This window comes from Ambystoma mexicanum, chromosome 4p (genome assembly GCF_040938575.1).
Source record: "Ambystoma mexicanum isolate Mex_15411 chromosome 4p, UKY_AmexF1_1, whole genome shotgun sequence".
In the NCBI taxonomy this organism is placed as follows: Eukaryota; Metazoa; Chordata; class Amphibia; order Caudata; family Ambystomatidae; genus Ambystoma; species Ambystoma mexicanum.
The window spans coordinates 555,070,349-555,095,376 of record NC_090927.1 but is presented as its reverse complement, the minus strand read 5'-3'; the positions used below and the strand labels follow the sequence as shown (position 1 = coordinate 555,095,376).

At 41.6% G+C, this 25,028-nt stretch overlaps 1 protein-coding gene across 2 annotated transcripts in view; it reads left to right on the top strand.

Annotated features, from left to right (window-relative positions):
• CSMD1 (CUB and Sushi multiple domains 1) overlaps window positions 1-25,028 on the top strand; it is a 5,442,057-nt gene that overhangs the window by 4,095,323 nt on the left and 1,321,706 nt on the right. For both annotated transcript variants that reach the window (XM_069606098.1, XM_069606099.1), the window contains exon 33: window positions 20,090-20,185. In XM_069606098.1, the coding sequence (XP_069462199.1) occupies window positions 20,090-20,185 (96 nt within the window). The remainder of the gene's footprint in view (window positions 1-20,089; window positions 20,186-25,028) is intronic.

Below are 25,028 nucleotides of genomic sequence, written 5' to 3'. Positions count from 1 at the left end.
TTTTGCAGAAGGCAGGCATTCTGGTGGTCCCCCAGAAGCATAAGTAGGACAGGATGGAGGGGCTTTGTGAGTAGATGGTTGGGATACAGGAGGAATCTCTGGAGTTGATGGAAATGTAGCAGGACCTGACAGTGCAGACAGTTATAACTCGGTCATTGAAACTGGGGATACGCACTACAGATCTATCATGAACTGAAGGCAGACATGCATTAGGCTCTGGGACTGAAGACATGCACTTAGGATGGACTGCAGGAGGGACTATAGCTGACAATTGATGTTTATGCTTATGTTTATGTATGTACTTATTATGCACTGAAAGCCCACAGGCATTAGGGTGGGGAAGACAACCGCAAACACATCAGCACAGAAACCTTCCAAAAGCAGAAAATAGGAGGGAAAAGAAACTAACTAGACAAACAAGAACGTCTTCAGCTTTTCCAGACAGTGAGTATGTTCCTTCCTAACCGCAATTCTAGCATGAGCTTGTTCCAAAAATGTGCTGCTAAAACAGGGAAAGGGCGTCCATTTATTCTGGCACGTTTTATTTTCAGATAGGCCAACTGTATCGCGTCTGTGGATCAGGTGATTCTGACCAATTTCTTTAACTGAAACACATTTTTTTAGGTACAAAGGGGCTTGACAAATCAAACATCCATGAGTGATCAGGTTTATTTTGAACGGAATTCTTGCTTCCATCAGTAGCCAATGAAGCTTTGATGTTCTGAAATGGGGACTCTCCCAGGTATACTTTTTACAATTCTCACTGCATCATTTTGCTGTATCTGTAGTCTCTTTGTACATCCTTTTCCTGCAGCACCCCCCAATAAGGCATTACAGTAGTCCAGCATGGCAAGATCAGGGCACGAACCAGTGTCCCAACATGTAAGGCTTCATCAGGAGCAGGAGTCTTTAAGAATATTGAGAATGTTTTATTATATTTGTAGCTTGGACATCAGCACTATGTGTTGAATCTAGTATTATGCCATGTGTCTTCACCTGGTTCACCACTTTGATCATATATTGATCAATGTTAACATTTGAGATGGATGAGTAGCTCAAGCTGAAGCCAGGCATTCCAGAGGGGACTTTGACACTGAAGACATGCATGTCAAGGGGGCTGGTGCTGACCACTTGCATGGTGGAGGCTCTTCAGTAAATGACAGGCATGGCAAAGGTTCAATGATTGAAGACACCTGTGCCAAAGATGACTGTCGAGCTGGTGGCCTGAATGTAGAAGAGTCAAAGGCTACAGCCAAAACAACTGAAGACTCAGAATTTGACAGACACATTGGTCGATCAGGAATGGAAGGCACCTCTGCTGCAGTAGACTACTTGGCAACATAAACCAATGGGTGAGCTATTCATTTACAGTCTCTTTCCTTAGTGGATGACAAAGAGTCACTTTCTTTGTGGAATTCACAATAAACCAGAGGAGTCACCATAGTCTGTTAATCAAGATTTTGTCAATTGTCCACTCATCTCTCTTAGCCTCTGAAAGTAGCACATTAACAGCCAACAGTTCAGGAATCACCTGCATTGTTTCTGGTTCTGTAGACTGTGGATTGTGTTAATTAGAGCATGGAATCTGTACTTTCTCTGACTGTTCATTGTGACCCAAATTGGTAGCAGGAAGAGTGAACACCAAGTTAGCATCACGTTCCACATCAGCTAGATCATGTACTTCAGTCTCAGCAGCTGTATCAGTCCTGCTGCAGGGCTGAAATTTATGTAGGTCACTCTTGTGGATTATGTTTGGAAATCAGAAGCTTGTGTGTGTGTGCTAGTTCAGGCTTATAACAAACTGCTACACAGGAAATCCTAGGTAAAAGAGTACATAATGTGTCATCAACTAACTGGAATGCCTAACAAACAGGAGGATACATGTCAGAAACTGTGCCCTGGTAAAGAGCTACACTAGATAAAACAGTCTCCATCCCAGCTGATCTTAAACACTGACAATCATCATGGTTTACTAATGCCTCTGTACTCAGGAACTAAACAGTTTTCATATCAACAGGGGATAGGGCCAGAGGTGAATTAAATGGAACATAGCGCTTTTGAGCTCACACATCAGCACAGTGCTATACTGTGTTGTGTGGATCAAAAGTTAAGTCCAAAATGACATAGTTCCCACATCATGCACCCGAGAGGCAGGAACTAGAGCAAAGGAAGCAAATTGTTACACATTTGGAATCTGATGGGTCAAAATATTTAATTCTAAAGCACATGTGTCCATATATAGGGATTCAAAGTAGTTAAATATAAAATAAAACTCATTGGTGACATTTCTTAAGAGTGAATAATAATATCCTGGAAGCTGTATAGCAAATTATTTACTTATTTCAAATGGGGAGAATGAGAAAAGATGGAAGTAGTGGGATGGGTGCATGGGAGAGAGGGTTGAATGACCAGAAAACCAGGCACCGCACACAAAAAATGCTCGGAGGCCCACCAGATAATCTCCAGAGTTCCCTGTAGGCCATCCCTCCTCTGGTAATGTGCCCGGAGATAAAGACGCTATAAGAAGAATATGGACATCTTGGAGTTCATCAAACTGGTCGGCTTTGTTCTGCACGAGTACTGTTTGTAGTTCTCTGATTTCTGCTCAACTGGTCCGTTAATGCAGGGATTATGTTTTGCCTTAATTATTCTTCCTGGGGTAGTTATGGAACCTGGGCTACACCCCTACTTACTATGGTGAACATTTAGTATGTTGAAGATCTGTGGACCTTGTACAGCATTTTTGGATCCTGCAGTCTTCTGTGCACACTATTTTCGCTTGCTACAGCTTTGGAAATGTGGCACTGCGACACTGACTTCGCAAGAACTAAACAACATCTGTGTAAGCCAATTCAAAGGAGCTAGACACTTCCTCTTTATTTTTATTTTCGTAGTTCATTGTTCTAGATTCAAAGGACTCTGCATTATAACCCTTTTCTGAAGGGGCTTGACTGTGAGGTCTTTCAGTCAGATTTCTCCTGGAGTTTTTACTATAGGCATCTAGGGGCTGCAACACCCAGGGCCTTGGTAGGATTGTTTGTAAAAAAAGGAGAATTATGGGAGTAGTAGTATCTTTTTATTTTCCTTCTAATTCAGCCAACCGCAGTACCTCCTCCTCCACATATGTTCTCCATGGGTGCCACACTGAAGTGTTGGGGGGCCCTGCCCCTAGGGTCACCACACTTTTGGCACCTAATGGCAAGCACAGGACTTCATTACATACTGTCCCCTCTTCAGTTGGGTGTTTTGTAGATTCTACGAGAAGCTGGTTTGTGCAGTCTATGTTGATCTGTAAGTGTGTTTCCCTTAGATTACCAGAAAAGCAAAGGAGTTGGAATGCGAAGAACCATCTCATGACCCTAGGATTAGAGTTCTTGTTTCAGGAAAGGCCTGGCTAAGGGGGCATGCTCTGTGACCAAGGTGAACCTACAGCCTAGTAGGAAGTATGGAAGGTCTTATACAGCCTGTTTAGGCATTCTAGCTCCATGACAAATTAGGTAAGTTCCCTGGCCTCTACCTTTCCCCTAAAAAGTGACTGTATCTCCAGTGAGTTTCTGAATTGCAACAGGACTACCCTGAGGCCCACCCTTGGGCATTAGTTTGTAGGATAAACATTTTTTAAATCAGGCATGATCAACAACAGGGGACTCCAGAGTGATTTTCTCTGGATTCTAAAGGCCTCCTCGATTTTCTCTGTCCACTGGATTTTGCTAAAATGTGATCCCTTCAGCTGATCAGTTAATTATCTTGCTACTGTTGAAAATCCAGAATAAACAGAAAGTAATACCCAACTATGCCCAAAAAGGCCTGGAACTCCTTTTTCATTTTTTGTGATGGGTATGTTTTGGCTGCTTTCAACGTTTCAACAAAGTGGTTGCAAAATTACTTTTCCCACTTGAAATATCAAGCACTTGACAGAAGGCATAATTAGATGGTTCTTCATTGAGTTGGTTGTGAGGTAAGATTTCCTGAGGCTTCCTAACACTCTTATCTACCATGTACAGTTAGATATCAAAGAGGCCACAAACAGCTATTGTTATGGATCAATATTAAGCAAAGGTAGGCACCCCCAAATGGTTTATGGGGCCTCATGATCATGTCAATCTTCTCTGGAATTTTGCAGGTGCACAATGTAACTCAAAGGGCAGGAATGTGAACAGAAAGACTCCCCTCAGCTGATTAAGGTAGTCCTCTCTTTGTCTTCCAGAGATAGTAGACCGACTGCCAATAGTAATTTTGATTTGAAGGTAGACCTATATTTGGCAGGCCTGTAATCATGCTCTATGCATCGACTTGAGACAGTTTGTTAACCTGTCACAAGTTGAAGCATAAAGCATGATTATATTGATGACATGATTGAGAGGATCAGGCCTGCCAAATATAGGTCAACAGATTTTGTCTGCCTTTGGCGTAAGTACAATTGATGAGGGTGAATGGATGGAAGAGTGCTCATCTACCTTTTGGCCGAGCATTCATTGACCTTCCTACTTGACAGTCTTTTGTCTGGCTTCAGGGAGACCGATGCGTCATGGTCAGACAGACTTGTCGAGCAGAGTCTTAATGCAATGGAATAATCTCTTGGCCGTCCCCGGGTTGTCCCAAATGGCAGTACTGGGGCAAGAAGGTATACAGGTCACAGGATGTGTCCGGAGGTAGATCTCTGGAATTTGTTCTGTGGATGTGAACTCTCCTGCGCCTCTTGGGCTGTAGGAGAGCCATACATGTGACCTCCTCAAGCTTTTTCCTGGCCAGGAACCAATTTATAGGTTATACCTGTTTTACCTTCCTCCAGTCATTCTGTTGCACTCAGTAGTTTAGGCCATAATGAGCTTCCACTACCCACATGCTACACACATTTCATATGGAGTTTATTATCTGAAGAGGGCTTCTGTGTCAGGACTTGCTTGCCATTCATTTCATTTCTTCAGTGTTTTGTTTTGCCAACTTCCAGATTAGTAGTAGGTGGTTTTGAGAAGCTTTCATCATCTCCTGGGAACCACATCCAGAGCCATCCTTCCCTTCCCCTAACACATGCAGATTGTCCAAGACATCTTGGAGTTGGTGGGCATTGACCATCTCGAATAGAGGAACCAAGTTGAAGCTTATGACATCTACCTGGCAGCGAACAAGGCCCACAGCATCAGCTTGTCACAGTCTTTCACATCTTCCACAACCAGCTTCTGGTTAATATCAGTGTGCAATAAGGGTTTTAACTCAGTGAGGAGTCTGCACAAACATGGAGTTCCCTGATCTGTTTACATTTATTTGGAAGACCCACCCCTTAAATATTTCATTTAAGGGATGGAGAATGTGCTTGGTGTTATTAGCTCACATTGGAAATGCTTGTGGGTATTGAGTAGCATAGTCCATGATTACACAAACAATGTAGGTATTCTGTCTCCTGTTGGGTTATAAGGGGTTCCATTGGATCCATCCTTATACCCTCAAATCTGGTTTTTATTAGTGAGAGAGGATGAACCTTTCCTATATAATTTAGCAATCATGTTTTACATGTGGGGTGTCCAGTACAATACCAGTGAACCTGCTGTGAATGCCCACCAAGTGGTGTCTAGCCAGGATATTGGACATGGTCTTAGTTACCTCTCCGTAGCTGGCTCACATGTGAGAGTAAGCAAACTCCAGGATAGCTGGGTGACACCAATTGTTGGTAAAGGGTCTGTCCAATCTCTCTGGGGTTGTTTTGAATTTTACAGAGGGACCCCCATTTCTCAGTTATATTAAGCACCACTGTCTATTGGCCTAAGGATTTAGGCTTCTGGAAGTCAGCATATAGGAAGAGGTTTTCACTCTGGACTTAAGCGGATTTGGGAGATAGTAACCCTGAGATAAGAGTCACTTCTGGTTCTTCCATGGGGTCCAAAAAACGGTGCAGTTAAAAGTAGCTGAAGCCATCCACCCCTCACTCTTTGAGGTCTATTTGAGCAATTTACTCAGCGGCCACCATCATATACTTTTCACAGATCACCGGGGCAATGGGATCCCCCGCTTGAATCCTACAGGCACTGTCACTGTGTTTGAAAAGCAGTACCTTAACTGCCGTTGCGTAAACACAGTAACACTGTGGATCGCCCACGTACACAAGGCGCCGGTCTCCATCTATTCCAAGTAGCATCGGTAAGCTATTCTTATGCATAACATTTCCCGAGAGCAACTTTTAAAATGTGTGCGTTTGCCAACAAATAGTCACTTTTCCTTTCATGCAGCATAGCACTTATAATTGAAATGCAACATCATCTTTTAGAAGTAACACACGTCCAATGATGCTATGTGTGTGCAACAGCACGAGTAAGGCTTTATGTATTTGTCCTTACTAGTGCCAACTTTCTATTTCAGGAGATTTATCGAGGCTTATTGAGGAATAATATTTCTCTACCCACATCTCTGGGTTAATTCAGTTTTCTAATTCATATTTCTTCAGCTAAAGAAACCCCATTTACATTAAATCTTTCACTGGATCATGATGTTTCGACGCAGTCAATTAAATGCAGTTGTGTTAATGCCTGCAATTAGAATTCTCTCGGTCTGGGGACGGTGTTCTACAAATCTTTTAGTAAGCGCCAGCACAACTAAAGGAGTATAACCCCGCAATCAAGCCATTGATTGCATAGCCTTTTAACTGTTTGGCTATGTCAATTGAACTTTTTGAAATGTATTGTTGGTGAGATTACATTGGTTAATGATGAATCAAAATGAATTTTAGGAGGAAACAGTTCTGTTCAGATTTCTTCGTTCTAGCCCCAGCTTTAATTTCCTTTCTCTCCACTGTACCACTTGTTGTGGATCTTTGGGAGCAGATAGAAGGACCCATGATTTGGATTGTTTAGTATTAGGTGTTGAGCTGCTTGGCGTTGATTAGATGATTTGTTGCAGCGTTGTTTTATACTCCATGGTGGGGACGTCCGTAGATTCCTGGTAAATAATTTGTGTTAAGAAGTTCTCTGTGAGTTTCCATTATGTACTTATGTGTATTAATGACCTCAACTGCACCTTCAGGTTGTATTATCATTTCTGTGCCCTCTTGGAGTGTTCTAATTGCCCTTCCCTCTTCGGGAAGAGGTTCAGTTTAGTCACCTGTTCTTCACTGAGTATGTGAGATCCTATGCATTCTTGAGACAGTCGAGGTAGGTTTCACATGTTTTGCTGTGCCCATGTTGCTATGTCCATTTTGAGCGCTTGTTTGTGCCAATGAACTTTGTTCATTGTTTTATCTCTGGACACATTCTTTCAGAAACAAGCATCACATCTAGTCTTCAATTTCCCTGCAGAGTTGAATTTTGCTATTTTATGCTGGGGACGAAGGTCAGTCTCTTTGCATGCCCGGAAAGGTCGATGACTGATAATTGATTGGTGGCAAGGTCTAACATTGGGTTCTCAGTGTTGATCCCGTTTGTTGATTGTTGATTGGTGCGCAGATCGGACATCCGCCCCACAGTGTTGATCGTGTTTGGTTTGAGGATCCCATTTACATGGGTGGCATGGCCCTTCCCCATCCCCGAACAGTATCTTGTGTTATTCCTTGTATGTCCTGTATGCATGTTTTTTTCTTCCTAATTAGTAAAATACTCATTTTCTGTTGATAGTTCTTTTTGAGTTCAGGTTGTGGTGTTGGAACATTTACTTGCTCTCTCAGTCTTGTTGTGAGGTTGTTTATTTCCAACCTCAGCCTCGTTCCCTTCGAGTAGAAATAGTGTATGAGATGATTCCGTATTTTCAATGATGTTTTCCTGCACACATGCTCAGTGTATACTGTGTTATGTATAGTCCTAAGTGGGTTTGCCATGACAAGTCCATTTGGTATTAGATTTTCTTTTATTTTTTTTTTTTTGCAAGCAGTTGGGAAAAAAAAAATCAGTCCATTTGGGTTTGCTTTCTCCTCATTTGGCAGATAAATATTCAGTAGGTGTGCAATGTGTGAATTTGAGAATACATGTAGTAGGGATGAAGTTAAAACAGTAAAAACTTCTGCAGATTAAGAATGTGATTTTTATATACACTACATGTAAATTATGCATATGTCAGGGATATTTAGTTTGTGGCCCGGGGGTCAATTGTGGCAATTAATAATTGTTGGCTTTGCAATTCCTATCCTCACCGGTGATTTGCCTATGCTGCTGGGCTTGTAAATGGCATGCGTGATGCAAGAGCTTCTCTGCTTACCTTAGATGGGCTTCATTATGTCACTATCTTCACCTTGCAGCAATACAGGTTGGGAAGGAGTATTCCTGATGTACCTTAGAAGGGCTAGACTTATTTACCTCAGGGTCAAGCCAGTACGTCAGTCTGCAACAAGCAAGAGAAGAGGTGGGGGGTGGCAACTATCAAGAAATACAAATATAAATAGGTATACAATGAGAAAGGAAGATAATAATAATAATAATACTAATAATAATACTAATAATAATAATAATAATAATAATAATAATAATAATAATAATTTTTACAAAATAACAATTGACACAATATATGGTTTGGCTTCTGATTGTCTTTTTCATTAGCACTGAAGTAGCACACATTATTTTAAACATACCTACTTATATTTGCAGGTGCTGCCATCATATGCAACCAAAGCCTCAAATTCCCCACTTGTTCGATACTACTTTTAGTGACAGTCTTTGAAGGTGGTGATGAACCTTTTAATGCCAAGGGGGCAAATCCTTAAACTTAAAAGGGCTAGTTTAAATTTTAGAATCAGACAGCCATGGCATGGCATCCACTTACGTGGCCTCATTGGCATTATGCTACCCAGTATTTCAGTTGATGTGAACCCAGTACCCCTTCTCACTGAGCGCTAGTTTATCGGCACTCCAATGGGCAAAGAGGAGCAACAATGTGGTCCCCTTTGTGGATAACTTATTCAAGTACTTTCTTAATACTGTCTTTTGGAGTCCGCTCACAGACTTTTGGAGATGGGAATAATAGAAGGAGGAACTGGGCATTGAGGATGGTAGGAGAGCAACACTCTCAACACTGAGCGATCCCTCATGTACCGGCTCAATGGTCAGCATCAACTCCTGGGCATATTTCCATAGCTCCCAGAATCTCCAGAGCTGCCCTCACCTCCTTATCTCTGATTATTCTGTCACACCCCCCATCTCAACTTCATTTGAATTTAGTCAGTGATGTAAAGCCATTGAATAATAGTGTGAGGTTCCTTCTGGGTTCAGTTCCATTTGAAGTGCAATAGAAGAGGACACAGGCTATCCCTAGGTACCACTGAGCAAGCTATCTTTTTCGCTTTGCACCAGGAGTGCATTGGTGTTGCTATACATCCCATTACTTGAGTGATCCTGAAAGGGAAAACAATGATTGTAGGTAAATGAGAAAAGAGAAAATAAAAACTCTTCCACACCAGTAAGGCACATATGCAAGCTCACAGAACCAATACCAAACTTGCTGAGTGGCACTGAGTAGTAGATGAAATTAAAGTCAAGATTTGTATCTTTCGCTTGTGATTTACTTCTACTGTTTCTTGCTGTTTTAACATGTCATTGTCCTCATTAAGGATATGGATTTGTAAATATTTTCATTTGTATTTTCGTATTTGCTCTTCTTAATGTTGATGTTGATGTCAAAGGTATTTGTACTGCGCACCATCACCAGCGGAGTGGTCTCCAGGTGCTCTGTTGGATCGGTAAAGGAGTGTGTAAAGAAAGTGGGTGTGGGGGTGTTAGTAGGGTGTAGTGGAAAATGAAAGTTAGAGCTGCAATGTCCTGTTAGCAGCTTCAGTTCGGTTTGCACGGTTCTGTATGAATACCCATGTGTTGTTGTGCTGGGTTATGTGTTGTTAGTCTGTTGTTGCGATGTGGTAAAGTGCATGCAGATTGCTGTGCCGAGAGGTGGTTGTGTGAGTTTCTGTATGAGAAGTCTATGTGCAAAGTTGAGAATTTTGTTAGCAGGTTTTCCTTACCTCTTTGTCTTTGTGTTTCTGTGTTCAACATTTATAATTATCCTGTGTGTTTATATTGTAGTTTCTCCACCTAGTTGGTAGGCCTGTTGAGGAGTGGCAGTTTTCCTCTGTGTTACTCTAGTGGTATGTGTACCTGGCTTATGCCAGCATATTCCCCCACCATGGGGTTGGGGAAGTTCAGGTTAGAGGATTCTGGTTCCTCTCTGCCATCCTGTGTGGGGTCTTATCTACCTAGTTTTCCTCTGTGGATTAGCGGTATGTGGAGATGGGTGGTCGGGGTCCCCCCCCACCTTTTTGGTGAACAAATTTAATTCTTGAAAGGTGTTATAATGCCAAAAGCGTCTTGATGGATGAATCAGTCATTCTTTGTGTGCGTGTGTGCCTTTCACTGGTTGCTCTTTATCTGTGTACCATATAGGTACTGCTGAAGAGTAACATCTTAAACCCCTACGCTATATCCAGATAGAACATTATTTTACTGTGGAAGCACACCTGGCAAGGAGGTTAAGGGAGGATGGATGTACCTTCACAGGAAGCTGACAATCTGTGCCCTACAACCAGCATAAATCCAGCAATATTGCACGACAACCAACCCAAAGCAGTAATTGGCAGGATAGTAAAACTGCTGCACACCTCTACAAAATAATTCCCAAAAAACTTGAAATATTTCAATAAAGACAATTAAGTGATTGATCAATATTTGGCCATGTCTTAGCAGGCTTTTCAACAACAGGAAACACCCGACTGTGTTTTTTAAGGGTCTCGGAAAATACACTGACAAAGAGATGCTTTAACCAGTTTCAGGAATAAACTTAGTAAAATAAAAATGAAGATGTGATAAATTATCCCTTTTGCATTTCACTATTTTACAGTGATCCTATCCAATTTGGAAAGCTAGCATGAGACTGCTTACAGTGAAGACATATCTACTTACACCTTTCATTTGGGAACTTAATTCATGCAATGATGTTTATGCTGCCTACTTTTGTCTTTATATTTTCACTCTTTGACATTTATTTTCATATTTTCTGGAATGGTGTATTGAGAAAATGCTGGTACATTGAACCTCTTTTTACGAAGAACAAGGGTCTACATCAGTCTTATTACTAGTTATCATGGGCAAGTTTGCCCTAGAAGGTTAACCAATGTATTCTTCAATTAAGTATATTATGCAAGATCTTTTTTGGATTTCATTAACATCTGGTTAAATTCAATTTTTACCCTTCTAAAAAAAGATCCCTTATGGATTAATCCAAATATGCATGAACCTGTCTACTAGATGGTGGGGCTAAACTTACTATACATGGATCCCTGTATTAAATAGAAAATTAAAAGCAAGGTCAACACTGGCATCTAGTGGATATTTTCATACCTTTTCATACCTCAACATGATCAAAATGTTTGTATTCCCAAAGCTATAGGGCTGAAACTATTCAGTTAGCCATGTATCAGAGCAGATGCAAATGGACCACTTAATCAAATGGGGCCTTGTATACCAATTATCCTCTATCAAACACTATTCCACTCATTTACTTTACTTTCCTTGCTTTGATTCGACAAAATAGTCATAAAACCAGTGCACAAATAACAAAAACTACATCAGTTACAGCAACACAATCAATTAGCTAATATGTCACTTCCACTAAAATTACAAATAAAAACAGAGTCAACATCTTACAAGAAATGACAGCTCCTACAGATAGGTATCTTTACCCCGTAGCATTATTCAGCAACTTGGCCTTTCTCATGTACATTTTTCTTGCCAAACTCATGTATCTTGTGGGGGCGAGAACATCCTCAGCATCAGCATCATCCAGGCATATTGCCATAGCAACAGCTAATGACCTGCAGGCACGACTTAGTAACAGAGGCTTTAAGAAGTGCTTTCTCAAGATATTGGTGACCATGTTGCACCGACTCCACAAGCTCACTGCAAAGAATACATGATGTTGAGAGGGCATTGTCTCATCTATGCCGAAATACAGCAGTCGGCAAAATTCCAATGCAGAACTTTAAATATAGAGCCCTTTCCCACCTAGATAAGACGTGAGACAGGTATTCTTTGTAACCCGCCTGTGTCTTATAAGAAGATATCAAGCCAGCTGCTCTGAGACCCTGGATTTTCCCAAAATGTCCTGCCAAGCCTTTGCCCCTGCTGCACTCTTGTTTGCATCCTTTGAAACCGATCTGATCACTGAGGGATTTGACCAGTAATCCTCCAAACCCAGCTAGCCAAGGTAGCTTTTCACATGAGCAGCCCACTTTATAGAGCCGCTCCCTTTCTGGGACAAAACATCTATGACTGCCTCTTTGTATTTGCAAAGGTGAAGATTGGACTAAGGGTGAACCCAGTAAAGAGCCAGGCACAATTTACAGATCATCTCAAGCCCCTCTAATCCAGTTTCCAGGAGCACTGAGATGTTCAGGGCGGCAGTGGACAACCCACGGATAGTTTTAAAAAATATTGTCTCACCCACTGCAAGGGACTTGGTCTCCACTTGTCCCCAAAGTTCCACCCCGTACAACGCTGTCTGGCGTGCTTGTGCTCTGTAGGCCTTCAACGAGATCCGCACTGCCCCATTCCCATGTTCATTGGTGAATCTGGTGAGGGCCTCAATGTATCTGACCAAAGTGAGATTAGCCTTCTTAACCTCCATTTTCCAACTGCATGATGCCATGACTCTCAAACGTAAATAGCATAGGACTGAACCTGCTCAATTGCACCCCCCCTCTACGAAGAGAGATATGGGCTTCTGCTTCTTCCTGGGGTTAACATTGAAGATAATGGCCTTAGTCTTTTTTGATATTCAAAGAGAGCCCATTCCTCTTTGAAACAGACACAAAAATATCCAATTGTGTGTGCACACCAAGCGGTGTGAGAGAGAGAAGCACAGCAATGTCTGCAAACAACAATGCAGGAAACGTATCGCCTGCCAACAAAGGGACATCAGTCTGAACAGCCAAGAGCCTCTTCAGAACTTCATTAATAAAAATGCAAAACAGCCTAGGTGCCAACACCCATCCCTGCCATACTCCCTTCTGAAAGTCAATGCTGCAAGAGGTGCTTCCCTCTGGGCTCCAGGGGACCACCGCTGAGTTCCCTGTATAGAGGCTCTGAATTGCTGAGAGCAAATCCACAGGAATGCAAAGCTCCTCCAGGAACTTCCATAAGTGTGCCCGAGGGACCGTATCAAAGGCGTGTGTAGATAGACAAACACAGCATAGAGGTTAACCTTTCTCAACACAGAGTATTTTTCACAGATCAATCACAGTCGGAGGCTTTGATCTATCGTACTCAGGCCCTCACAAAACCCCACCGGGCGATGATCTATTACTCTATTGCTCAGCACCCACTCATCCGAGCATCCAACAAGGAGATGGGACTCAAATTAACAGGATCGTCATGCGTGCCCTTTTTGTGTAATGGAACAATTTTGTCCCCGGTCCAAGACCCAAGGACCATAGTGCTGGCCAGCACAGCATTAAATAATTTGCTCAAATAGGGTGCCCATGTTAGACTAATTCCTGTAAAATTCTATCAGGACTATCTATCAGGACTCTATCTGGACCCGGGGCCTTGCACAACTACTTGCACACGAACACATGCTCCACCTGGGCCTCTGTGAGTGTCAAGGGGGATAGCGGTGGAACTGGAGCTAGTACAGAACAATCCCCATCGGTGCGCAACTCCATCGAAGTCCCAGGGTCTTCTCTGTAGAGGGCAGCATAGAAATCTGCCCATAATGCTTCCGAAATGAAATCATGCAACTGGGTTTGACTCCCCCGGTGTGCACACCCTATTTTAGACCAAAATCCCCTGGAATCCCCACAGACAATTGCTTCCAGGAGTTCCCTACATAAATCCTCATGCCTTTTCTCTTTTCCTGCGCTCTTCTGAGATGTCTTTACTGTTACAAACAGGGGCTCATATGATGGATTAACATACCCTGCTGCTGCCTTTAATTCCTTTAAAGGATAACATCGCTGTTCTTCAGGAATTACAGCTTGCTTTACGGTGGTTAAATAGGAATTGAAGGTGTTACATCTTCTTCTTTATTCTAATAAAGCACCCACTCTCTTTCAGCTGGATCTTATTTCTCATTCTGGTCCATTTTCCAGATTTCTAAAACTGCCAAACTTTACCCTAACGTCTTTCCTTTTTGAGTGGCATTTAAGTATGTCTTAATGTGACGCAATACCGGTTTTGATAATGCACCCTCTTGAGGCTACGACATAAGTGCTTCATTAGTTTTGCCCTTGACCCATTCAGAATGATATTTCCTAATTTTGGCTGTATATCTCGGCAATGCTCTGCAAAGGTGTAAAAGTGATGTGTCTTCCATGGTGACAGGTCAATTCAGACGGTTCATACTTACCCAATCTGTTATTTTTCTTTCTAGGTTTATTAAATATATTGTTTGAATCTTTTTGATTAAGCACCATCAATCAGAGCTCGTAGCCTGTGAAAAATATTTAGAAAACTTGCAATTTATTGTAAATTTGCATGGATTATATAATCCAAAATATACTTGTGTGACTGACTGTGATTTTTCTGAGGGGAAAGATGGGTTAGACCCGGTAAACACAGAGTTTGGAAAAAAAAACATTGAAAACCATGGACAAACACCACTAACATGTTTTAAAAAAAACATAAACAATGACACTGGAACCCTTAATTATACTGTTGGGAGACATTTCCATGCTATATTCACTTTATGATCCTGGAAATAAATGCAATAATTTGAACAACTCATTTTTGGAGTATTTGACATTGAGTGCAGATAACATGTATATATGCTAGGATTTGCAACCTTTATCAACAATAAATCCAAAACCAATTAAGACACTTTTAGATAAAAAATATCACAGGAACTACACCAGCAAGGTACAGGATTCTCAGGATGTTTGTATTATTGGTGTTTAACTGGCACTCTTGACAGGACCATCTGTTCTATCCCATTGTTGCATTTATTCCACATGAACAAATGCTTAGCTGTACCTCAAGTCTCTTTATTTTGAATATGTGCAATTTTGATAATTTTTCAGTTTTTTCCGAACATTTTTTCAATCAATCTGAAATTTTCAATTGTATCTTTTACCAATGACATCGCTGAATTTCAATTCACAGCACTGTCAAAATTGATGAACAAGAAGGGATACTGATACTGGAGATACAACACAAAAAAAGACTATCCATTTGGAATATTGACACATTTCTAAATGCTAACCCACGTGCTTCCCTAGTGTATGTCACAGATGTGTTTACACATCAATTGGTTTTTAAAAGAAAAATCAACACACAGCATGACCAATAATACGTCACTACAATGAAACAGACCACCTTGAAATGGTTGATATGTTGATCCCTGCGGCAATATTTTCAACATCATTTGAATTGGATAAGCTTTTACTCTAATGTTTGTTCAAATAATTTGTGCAATAAAATGTAATAATCACCCACTGGCTAATACCTTAAATTGCTCACATTAGTGTTTCATTTGTTTTAGACTGGTGGAAGTAATTGAATTATAACTCCTCCCTCTTTCACAAATCCTATTACTGTATGAAAATGAGTTTCTGCTTTGAAGAACACATTGCTTACATTCACTAGGGTTGGCATGCACTAATGTGCCAATTGGTTATTTCACGTCATTGATGGTTATTTCGAACATTGCTCTAATTCTCTCTCTCTGGTGTAAAATATGTATATTTTCCTGCACTTTTACTTCTTGATTCCCTTTTTTGTTCCTGTTGAATACTTTTATTTAAAATCTGGATCATTGCCTGCATCCAGTGGCTTATTCGACTTTTCTCATTCATGTCTCTCAGGACCTTTCGGCTCTGCTATAGACTATATGTAGGCTTTCAGCCAGGGTTTGCATCCTCTTCTCCTTTTGGTATTTATCAATATGATTTGTATCACTTTCTCTACTCTGTGTTTGTTGTATATCAGGCAGGACTCATCAGTCCATTTTTAGGTTGTTCCCAGACTATTTTGCCCATAATAGATTCATGGTTTGTATTCTGCACTTGTAGCACTCTACCACCCATCTCTCTTCTTCATGCGCAGCCTGTATGCCTGGTTCCTCACATCGCTTCTGCCAGGGAGGGTCAGTGATGCCTGTGTTGGCGGCATTCATCTCCTCAGGCCGTTCAGTTGTCTCTTGTGGTGACGGACTTCTCGAGGGCCTCACCAGAGCTCAAGGCTCTCACTCTTTCTTGGAATCTCGGCACCAGGATTGCATGGAGCTTTCACCCAATGCCTTCCTGGACTCTGCAAAATTCTGCAGGCTACAACCCCAACATGTCCTTTTTGTGGTCTCGCCTCCATGTTCCCTGTCTTTCACAGTCCAGCAGCAGTCTTCACTCTGAGTGGCGCATCCCCTGTCATTTGGCGTTGCCTCAGGGAATCTCCTCTTCCAACTGAGGACTTTGATGTTCTTATGGGAGTCTCAGTCTTGATAGGTAATGTGCTTCTGATTATTTTGTAGTGAGTCTGTGGCAGAGTTCGCATTGGTCTTAGACAAACATAAAGGCTTTACAACTTCTGTGGTACACATGTAGGGCCCCATCACAAGTTTGGCCTCAGCCCTTAAATGCAGCAGTAATGCTATTACCACTGCATTTAAGGGCTGGCCCAATCATGAGTTGGGATGAAAGTATTGAGTTTGCAGCCTGTTTTTTGGTGCTATTAGAACAGTGCTAATTGTGTCAGTGCTAATTGCACCCCTGACTCCACTGGGGAATGGGAACTTACCACTGCTAATAGCACCGGACCAAGTAGCAGTAACGCAATTTTCGGATACCGCAAAGGCTCTGATAGAGCCCATAGTCAGAGATTACAGGGCTTTTAATTGTAGCTGGGGATGTCCTTATCCTCAAAGGCAGAGTCACTGCCAGTGAGGTCCTGCTTGCCCAAACCCTTAAGGAGGGTCATTTAAAGCAGGCTCCCCTCCTTAGTTTCAATTGGAGTTGCTCCCCTTGCGGAGAAGGGACACATTTCCCAGATTTGTCACAGAACATACTTTTTACCTTACAATCCGAACATAGAAACAATACAGCTTTGCACATGTTTGCACTAAAAAATGTTGACAATCCTGACAATGGGCTTCATTAAAAATTCGGTGGTGGGGGGCAAAAGTGGGGGAAATTCCATTACCACCATTTTTTTTTTTCAATAAGGAAAGGACCGTCATTTTTCCTGCAATGATAACTTACAACTTTGGAGAAGAAGTGGATGATTTACCTGCAGAAAAAATCTGGAGTTGAACCCGCCACTTTACCACAAAAAATGGAGGATTTACAATGCAGTAATTCTGCTGGTGTTAAATCAGCCATACATTCCCACAGAGTCGTAAACATTATCAGCACTTGTAATCCTGTGTAACTCCACAGGACCAAGTGGTGTTAAAGAGAATCGAGTTTGCCTGTTATTCTAAGGAATTACTGCAGAATTATCACCAAACCCGTAATGTGGCCCAATATCAGGCATGTTACACATCGCTTGCATCTTACATGATTACTTTTAATGTTATATTAACTTGTCCTGTTTTCTAATGAATTAAATGTGTGGTAATATTTGTTAGGCAGAATTATATGCAGTACACTTTGGGAACACTACACACAATTAAGACTACAAGTGACAGTACAATTTCACCGTTGGTACAAGCCTGTATTACACTGTTATAATGGTAGCAGTAGCGGAGCAGCCAAACTTATCTCAAGAGTAAGTGAGCAGTACAAGAGTTACACAAAGGGCAGCAATTACTATGGTTCAGGCAAACACTGACTGAAGGTTTCTAAGTAAACGAATATATATTTATTTACTCATCAGTTGTATAACAGTTCACCTTTCTAAGCAAGTCATACATCACAATCATAAATACACCACACCACTTCCCCTAAATTTCAGACAAGTTAAGCTCACAAATGAAGTGGGAGCAAAATGGCACTCCAGCAATTTAAAAGGGAGGGAAAGACAAAGTTATTAGAATTCAGGCAAAACCAACAGGTAAGTAATTAGGGCAATAGAACAAGAGAGACTACAGTGAGGAGATCAGATAGAAAAGGCTTAAGGCCAAAGTCAATAGGACAAATGTATTTTGCTCAAGATTACACAGTTCAGGGTAGTTTGCAGTAAAGTTTGTGGCACAGATTCCGGACGAGGTTAGTTTGTAGAAAAGTTAGTTCAAAGAGAAGAGAAGGACAAGCCCTTGGATTGGAGAAAGATTTCAAACACTTTCACCTTGGCTGACCGAAATGGACAACCGGATTTGCACAGTACCTTAAAACAAAGAGGGAGCTGTAGCTGAGGCGGACATTCCTGGTGGTTCCTGCAGGCTCACGGTTCCTGAAGCGACTGTCGGACTGACAAGAAGTAGGAAGACTGGAGGGTCCTGCACCACCCAGGGAAGAAACCAGCAGCAGAGCAAATCAACAAGTAAAAAGGTGCGCTCCATAAAACCCAATCAGGGTCCGACCTTCCTGGCTATCCACCCCACTGTAGCTCTGTACAGCGAATTCGACCAGAGGAGGGTTCCTAGCTTGTAGTCTGGGCGAACTGGTTGGTCCCATCAGCTCAAGGGAAGACGTTTCCTGGAGGATCTTCTCTGTCATTGGATTCGGAGATTCAGACCTGCAGCAGGGCTTCACCGGGCGGTTCAGTTGTGGTAGGGGTCCTCTTCTTCCAGTTCCTTGTTGGTTCTTTTGTTCCAGTGGCGACTCTGCTCTTCCAGTCCCAGAGTCCTGCTTTTTATGCAGTTTTCCCCCATTCATACAGCCTGGCTGTCAATCACACAGCACGGTGGCTGTCCTGGCAAGGCCAGTCGCCTTAGTCAATCAGACAAGAGTGCGACTTGAGTTAATAAGGCAACCAATGGCAGGGGTCCGAAGATCCCTCCCTCACATCCTGCCCCTCTAGACTATTAGGCGCCTTAAGGAGGGCTTCTGTGCAGAAGCCGGTGAAAAGACAGCAAACAAAGGAATCATCCCCGGTTTGGTGCGCAGAGAAAAATACGAGAAAGACTTTAGCAAAAAGAAATGGTGAATAAATCCAGCCAGAACCAACATAAAATGTATTTGGTCAAGCGGGTTTATGTTCGAGGCTACTATAATAGCCTGAAACAATACACGTTTATATAAGATAATCGCGGTAGGAAAGTTAGGGTAGTTACAACTGCCATCAGCCAAGTCTTAATGTTAAGGGAGCGAAACAAGGCTCCAAGAGGCACAGACAAAAAGGGATAAGAATTAACCCTTTCCAATACTCCATGTAAAATGGGGTGTACTTGGTTTGTGGTTTAAAGTGACTATATAAAGTTAATGGCAACTTTACATGTTTCTGGGGGACAGGAGTCATCCCAGAAAAACTGAGCCAATGGGAAGTCTCAAAGAACACCCTGTGTCACTGCACTGAAGGTGCTGTGTAACACACACAACAAGTGGTGCACATGGAGTAGGTGAGGCTCCAGTGCCCAAGATCACACAAAAAGTGAAAATACACACAGCAAAACACATGTAAGAGTGGGAAAAAAAGGCTCACACTCTTACCAGGTGAAAGGAATACAGCAAAGCTGCTGGCGGACTCTTTGGGTAAAGGAAATCAGCCATTTATGAGAATTCTCCCTAACAATATTTAAACAATTGTTCGACATGTCCCAATATGATGTATTTACTTTATACTATCACCCACTCCTGCCATTGCTTGAGACCCTTCTTTAAAAGTGTGGGTTGTATGAGACCCAGACAGATCAAATCACTACAGATTGGAACATTTGGAGGATAAAGGGTACATTTTCTGCATAGAAAAAAAAAATAATCTTCCATTATCCTTATATTTCATCCTGTTTTCTCTGCTAGTTTTAGATAATGCATGCTGAGGGTGGCAGCATCTTATGCACAATAGGGAAACAAAGACAGTTCAATTGTGTGTTGTTAATTATACGGGCCATGCCTGGATTTAGGAGGTAGTGGGTGGCTTACCATGCAGGGAAAATTCCAAATTCTCTGTACGCTTAGGTTGCACATAAATATAAAGTTGCTTGAGAAATTACATAATGTTAGGATCCCAGACAGTAACTTAAGGCTGAAAATAAATGTGACAATGTATTCACTTGAATTCTACCTTAATAATGTGCTGTTTTCATTTTCAATTCTTTACAGGAGAAACTCTGCCTTTGGCCACTTCCAATCACATTGTGATGAGGTTCAGTGCTAGAAGTGGTGCTTCAGCCAGAGGCTTTCACTTTGTATATCAAGGTAAACGTTTTGTTTTCTTCAGTTTTGTCATAAAATGTGGTCACCTTCCATTGGCAAATAGTTAATTTTCTTTGGGGTCTGCTAGCATGTAATGTTTCAAGAGCTTCAGGTACTTGTATGGTATTAGAAACAATAACTAATGTATGGAAAATTGGACAAGGTAGACATAATTTATTAATTCCATTGTTATACATTTGTTTAAAGGTCGGATCCATTATTTTTTGTCATTTATATTTTTTGATTAATTAATGTTTACACATTTGGTCTTCTTAATGAAACATTGTGTTGACAAGTAGCAGGTTGTCATGATATGCCATTCTGTCAGTAGACATTAAATCTCAAAGAATCTCACAAAACAGAGACCAATTTACATGCATTACTAATTCTGACTGAAATACCGTCATTGTTCACAACAAAGGAGCATACATACAACATTACACATCCATGAAAGGAAATGTCAAAATGGAGCTGACAGTGGTGTCATACAGAAGCGTGAGTGAAAACATGTTCAGAAAATGTGGAAATAAGCACTCTAGATGTGCTGTACTTCTTTTTATTAAGGGTCTTCAAACTTCTCAAAATGTGTCTTGAAGGAAACTGAAGGCTTTCTCGGTAGCTTTGACCGACCCTGTGGAATTGACATGGGACTTTCCAAGTCTCACAAACCCTGCCATGAGTTTCACGTTGCACAATTGCAAGGCCCAAGACTTGATAGAGGAGCTTAATTAGCCAATCAGAGTGCCTGGTAAATTGGTTTTGTCTGTCAAGTTATACGTCGACATGGCATGCTCATAAACCGGTGGTTTTTGCAAGGATCAGAGATTTTTGAAGTCCTTTGGAGGAGTTGTTTAGTTATTAACTAAATAACCATCTAACAATCAAAGATGTTTCTTTTTGTTCCTCCTAGGGTGCAAAGTATCTATGAGCGAGAGAGAGAGAGAGAGAGAGAGAGAGAGAGAGAGAGATAGAGGAATTAGTCAGGTATAGGTATGCAGCGCTGTGGGTTGATTTGCCTTGTAAGGCCTACTCCTCCCTCCTCCCAACTAACCAACACCCCTCTAGGATCTCCTACCACTTTTCACTACACACACAAACCTATCACAGACTGCCATCACAAGTCTAGGCATTATCACAAAAGCACTAACCTAGCCATGACTAATCTCTCCTCTTTAGTCCCATTGCACTTTCTCACATCAGTGGCTAACCAGATCCAAAATTCTGTATGCTATCAGACCTTGTCCTTTTTCCTATAGGTAACATACTCTCATGCTTCTGCTCCAAACTGATACAATGCAGATTGGCATTTGGGAATCAGGTACTTACAACCTGCACCCATCTATCCCACATGTTTAGCATCTGCCTCACCCAATGTAACTCTAGTAAACTAAGCCCTCCTTTTTCTTCTATAAAGCAATACTAAAGGAAGCCACCAGTAGTGACACAATGGTTCTTGACAATACCACTTATATTACATTAAGTATATTTTATTATTTCTTGATCCCTGTTTTGTCCACTTGTGTCTTGTTGTGCGTGTTCTTTAGTATCCCGCTCCTATGAACCCCTTTGACCCTTACTACCTTTTTAGTTCCTCTGGTGTCATCCCAAAAATTTAATTGAGAAAAGAATCCTAACACCTCTCCTTCCATGTGGTTGTAGAGAAAACATTGTGCGTGAACCTGAGAAGTTTATACAGTGCTGTGCTCAATCACCTTCCTTACTCTTTTGTGTTTCCAGAACCCTTTAACATTGCATGAGTCTTGTGAGAATCAATTTATCTTTGCTACTTCTTTTCTGTTTTGCAGAGTTGCATGTTGGCCCTTTTGGACCTTAGGCAAAACACCCATTTATTTCGAGGTAGTGCAGGGGGAAGAATATGGACCTGGTACACTCTTTCTCCACATCCGAGTTTAAGAGCAGGTGGAGCCCAATGGGGAGAGGGAAACAGGGATTGAGACAAAAGATGAGGTGGGGGAGACAGTTTTTGCGGAGGGAAGGATGAGGTTGAAGAGGGGTAGGCAGTGGTTGATGGGGGGAAGAAACACAAAGAGGGGAGCCAGAGGAAGGGGAGATGTAACAGTTGGTGGTGGAGGCACTTGGGGCATACCTACAGTATGTTGGTGTATATCTTGAACTTGGACTTGGCATGAGGAGTATGTGATGTTGCAGCAAAGTATAAGGGACAAAGAAGAGATATAGTAGTGGTGGTGGTGCTTCAGCAGGCTGAAGAGCACCAGGAAGAAGAGCAAGGGATTATGTTTCATCATTTGGCTCAGAAGGAGGAGACTCAGGCCATTGCATCATTTCCTGCCCATCAAGAGGGACAACAGAGGTTCAGGCTTTCTTCAAGAGGGTGAAGTCAGAATAGATGTTCCCCGTTGAGATTGCTGCCCATATGGTTATGAGTATGTAACTACTTCAGCTTGCCGGAAAGGGTTGCTGTCAGGGGGAGGTAGGCAGTGTAATATGCAACCTCTGCCATCACTTCTATAGACAAGTGTGCGTGTTATAAACAGTAATTTATGTACTATAGACAATGAATAGTGCTGTCCATAGTTTACGAATCTAAATCAAAACTGCTTATTTCTTGCAAAACAAAGCAACTGAGTCCTGGCCTACATCTTTTTCACTCTACACGTGACTTTAATTTTGAGAACAGGTGTGAGCTTTGTCAGAGCCATATACTACCAAATCTGATGTTAGCGTAAGCAAAACTAGTGAGATGGATAGAGGGAGAGAAACATACCAGAACAAGCTATTAATATGGTGACTGTCAAACTTGGACATAGTTGTCTTATCATTTACTTTCAGAAAATAAAGTGCATAACTCACTTGTATTTGTATTGTTGATATAAATAAGCCAATGTCTTTTTATATTTGTTACTTGAATATTCCCATGTTCTGTTGCCAGCTAACTAGATATGTTTCAATGTAGCTCTCAAGTAGGGTAAGATAAATGTGTACTTCTTAATTTCCTTTGTGTTTAGATACATTGGTATATTACAAAGATAACATATTAAAGTGATTATACCTTTGTATGTGTTGATCCATTTATACTCTCAAATCCTTCAATTTAACAACCTCTTTTCCTTTTCTAGCGATTCAGTTCTTGTCTACAAAATGAATGGTTTATCATAAATATAAAATCTAAATATATATCCAAGCAAATCTACATTTGTTTAGCATTTGAAAAATATATAATAATCAAGTTTTAATAGGTTTTACTTACAAAAGCTCAAAAGAACTTCACAAGCAGGAGTGTTTAAGTTCTAGCATGGCTTGTAAATCTTGTGCATCCACAAACTAGTGGTTGCCATTTTGAATTTCTTTATCCAACATGATTGTAATGAATATAAAAAGAGGACGGCAGAATAGCAACACATGCTTTCCTTGACAAAAAATATGAATCTTTGTTTTAAAACTGGACATTAATTGGAGGTGTTCAATTGAAATATTAGGATGTACTGCAAAGCTTAAAGTTGTTTTATACTTTGGCATCACAGGCATATAGGTGCATGCTCTGTAGTACCTAATCTAATTTCTATAGATATACAAAGACAACACTCGTGCATCTTGAGACAGGAAAGTAGTGCAGCTAATCTAATTAATGTGTGTTCAGTAACAGTCTGTATAAATACTTGCGCACACTATCTCAATAGATGCCACCTGTTTTTGATTAATATGAAACCTCTGCCAGAAACAATTGTGACAAGGTCTGCTTACAGGCCATGTCAGGGAAGGGAGGGAGTCCACCCCAAACATTCACTGGTGCTCGCACAAGTGTGTACAGACCCCCTCCCCTCCTCACTGTATCTATGATGATGATGACAGTAAACACGGCCTTGGGAACGCCACAGCAGGAAGCAGCAGAGGGAAGCCACCATGCAGCAGCAGTTCACAATTTGTCACAGCAGACAGCCAGCAGCCTAACACCAGCTACACGAGAAACAGGTGCAGGAAAGTCTCCAGGGATAAACATGCCATTCAGAAAAGGTAGCCTTATTAATGAGGCTCCCACCAACATACCAAAGACATTAAGATTGAAAGGCCCATCAGAAGGCCTTATAAAATAGGCACTAAAGTTCCTAAGAAACTCTTCAACTTCCTTTGCCAGAGATGCTTCCAGAAACGGTGGCAGGGCTTACCAGCCCTTTTTGAAACCTCCCTAAACACTCACCCTGCCACACCCCCCTGAGCCAGGTTAGTGATTGGACAGGGTGAGTATCCAATCCTGGCCGCGGTTGGGATATTTAAGAAGGTGCATGTGACTTCTGTGGTATGGGTCAGTTGGGTGAAGAAAAGCAGTCGAGAAGGACGTCCAAGAGACCAGAGGAGGTGAAAGCAGAAAGCAGTGCAGAATGTATTGGTGAGAGGGGGTCTGTGGGGTGTTTCATTGTGAGAGAGAGGAGTGGGAGTAGGAGAGTAAAAGTAGGAATAGTGGAATTGAGCAGAGGTAGTGGCAGAGTTAGTAGTACTAGTTTGGAGTAAATATAGAAGGTGGCAGGAGTGTTAAGAGAAGGACAGAACTGGCAGAGTGGTAATCGGTAATCGGCAATAGAGGGGTGAGCAGGGCACCACATCCCTTGAGGAGGACAGTGGTATTTGAGAGGTTGTGGTAGTAACAGATTAAGGAGAGTAGGAGATGTAAAGCGGGAGGCACAACAGGAGGCAGTGGAGTAGAGTGAGAGGTAGGAAGGAGAAGGAGGGACAGAGGTATAGAACAGTTGTGGATTCAAGTGGTAATAGGAATAGGAGTGAGAAAGGAAGTAAGATTGATGGGTGGAAGTATACATGCTCAGTGAGAGTTTGGAGGGACAGTGACGTGGTGGGAGGAGAACAGCCTAAG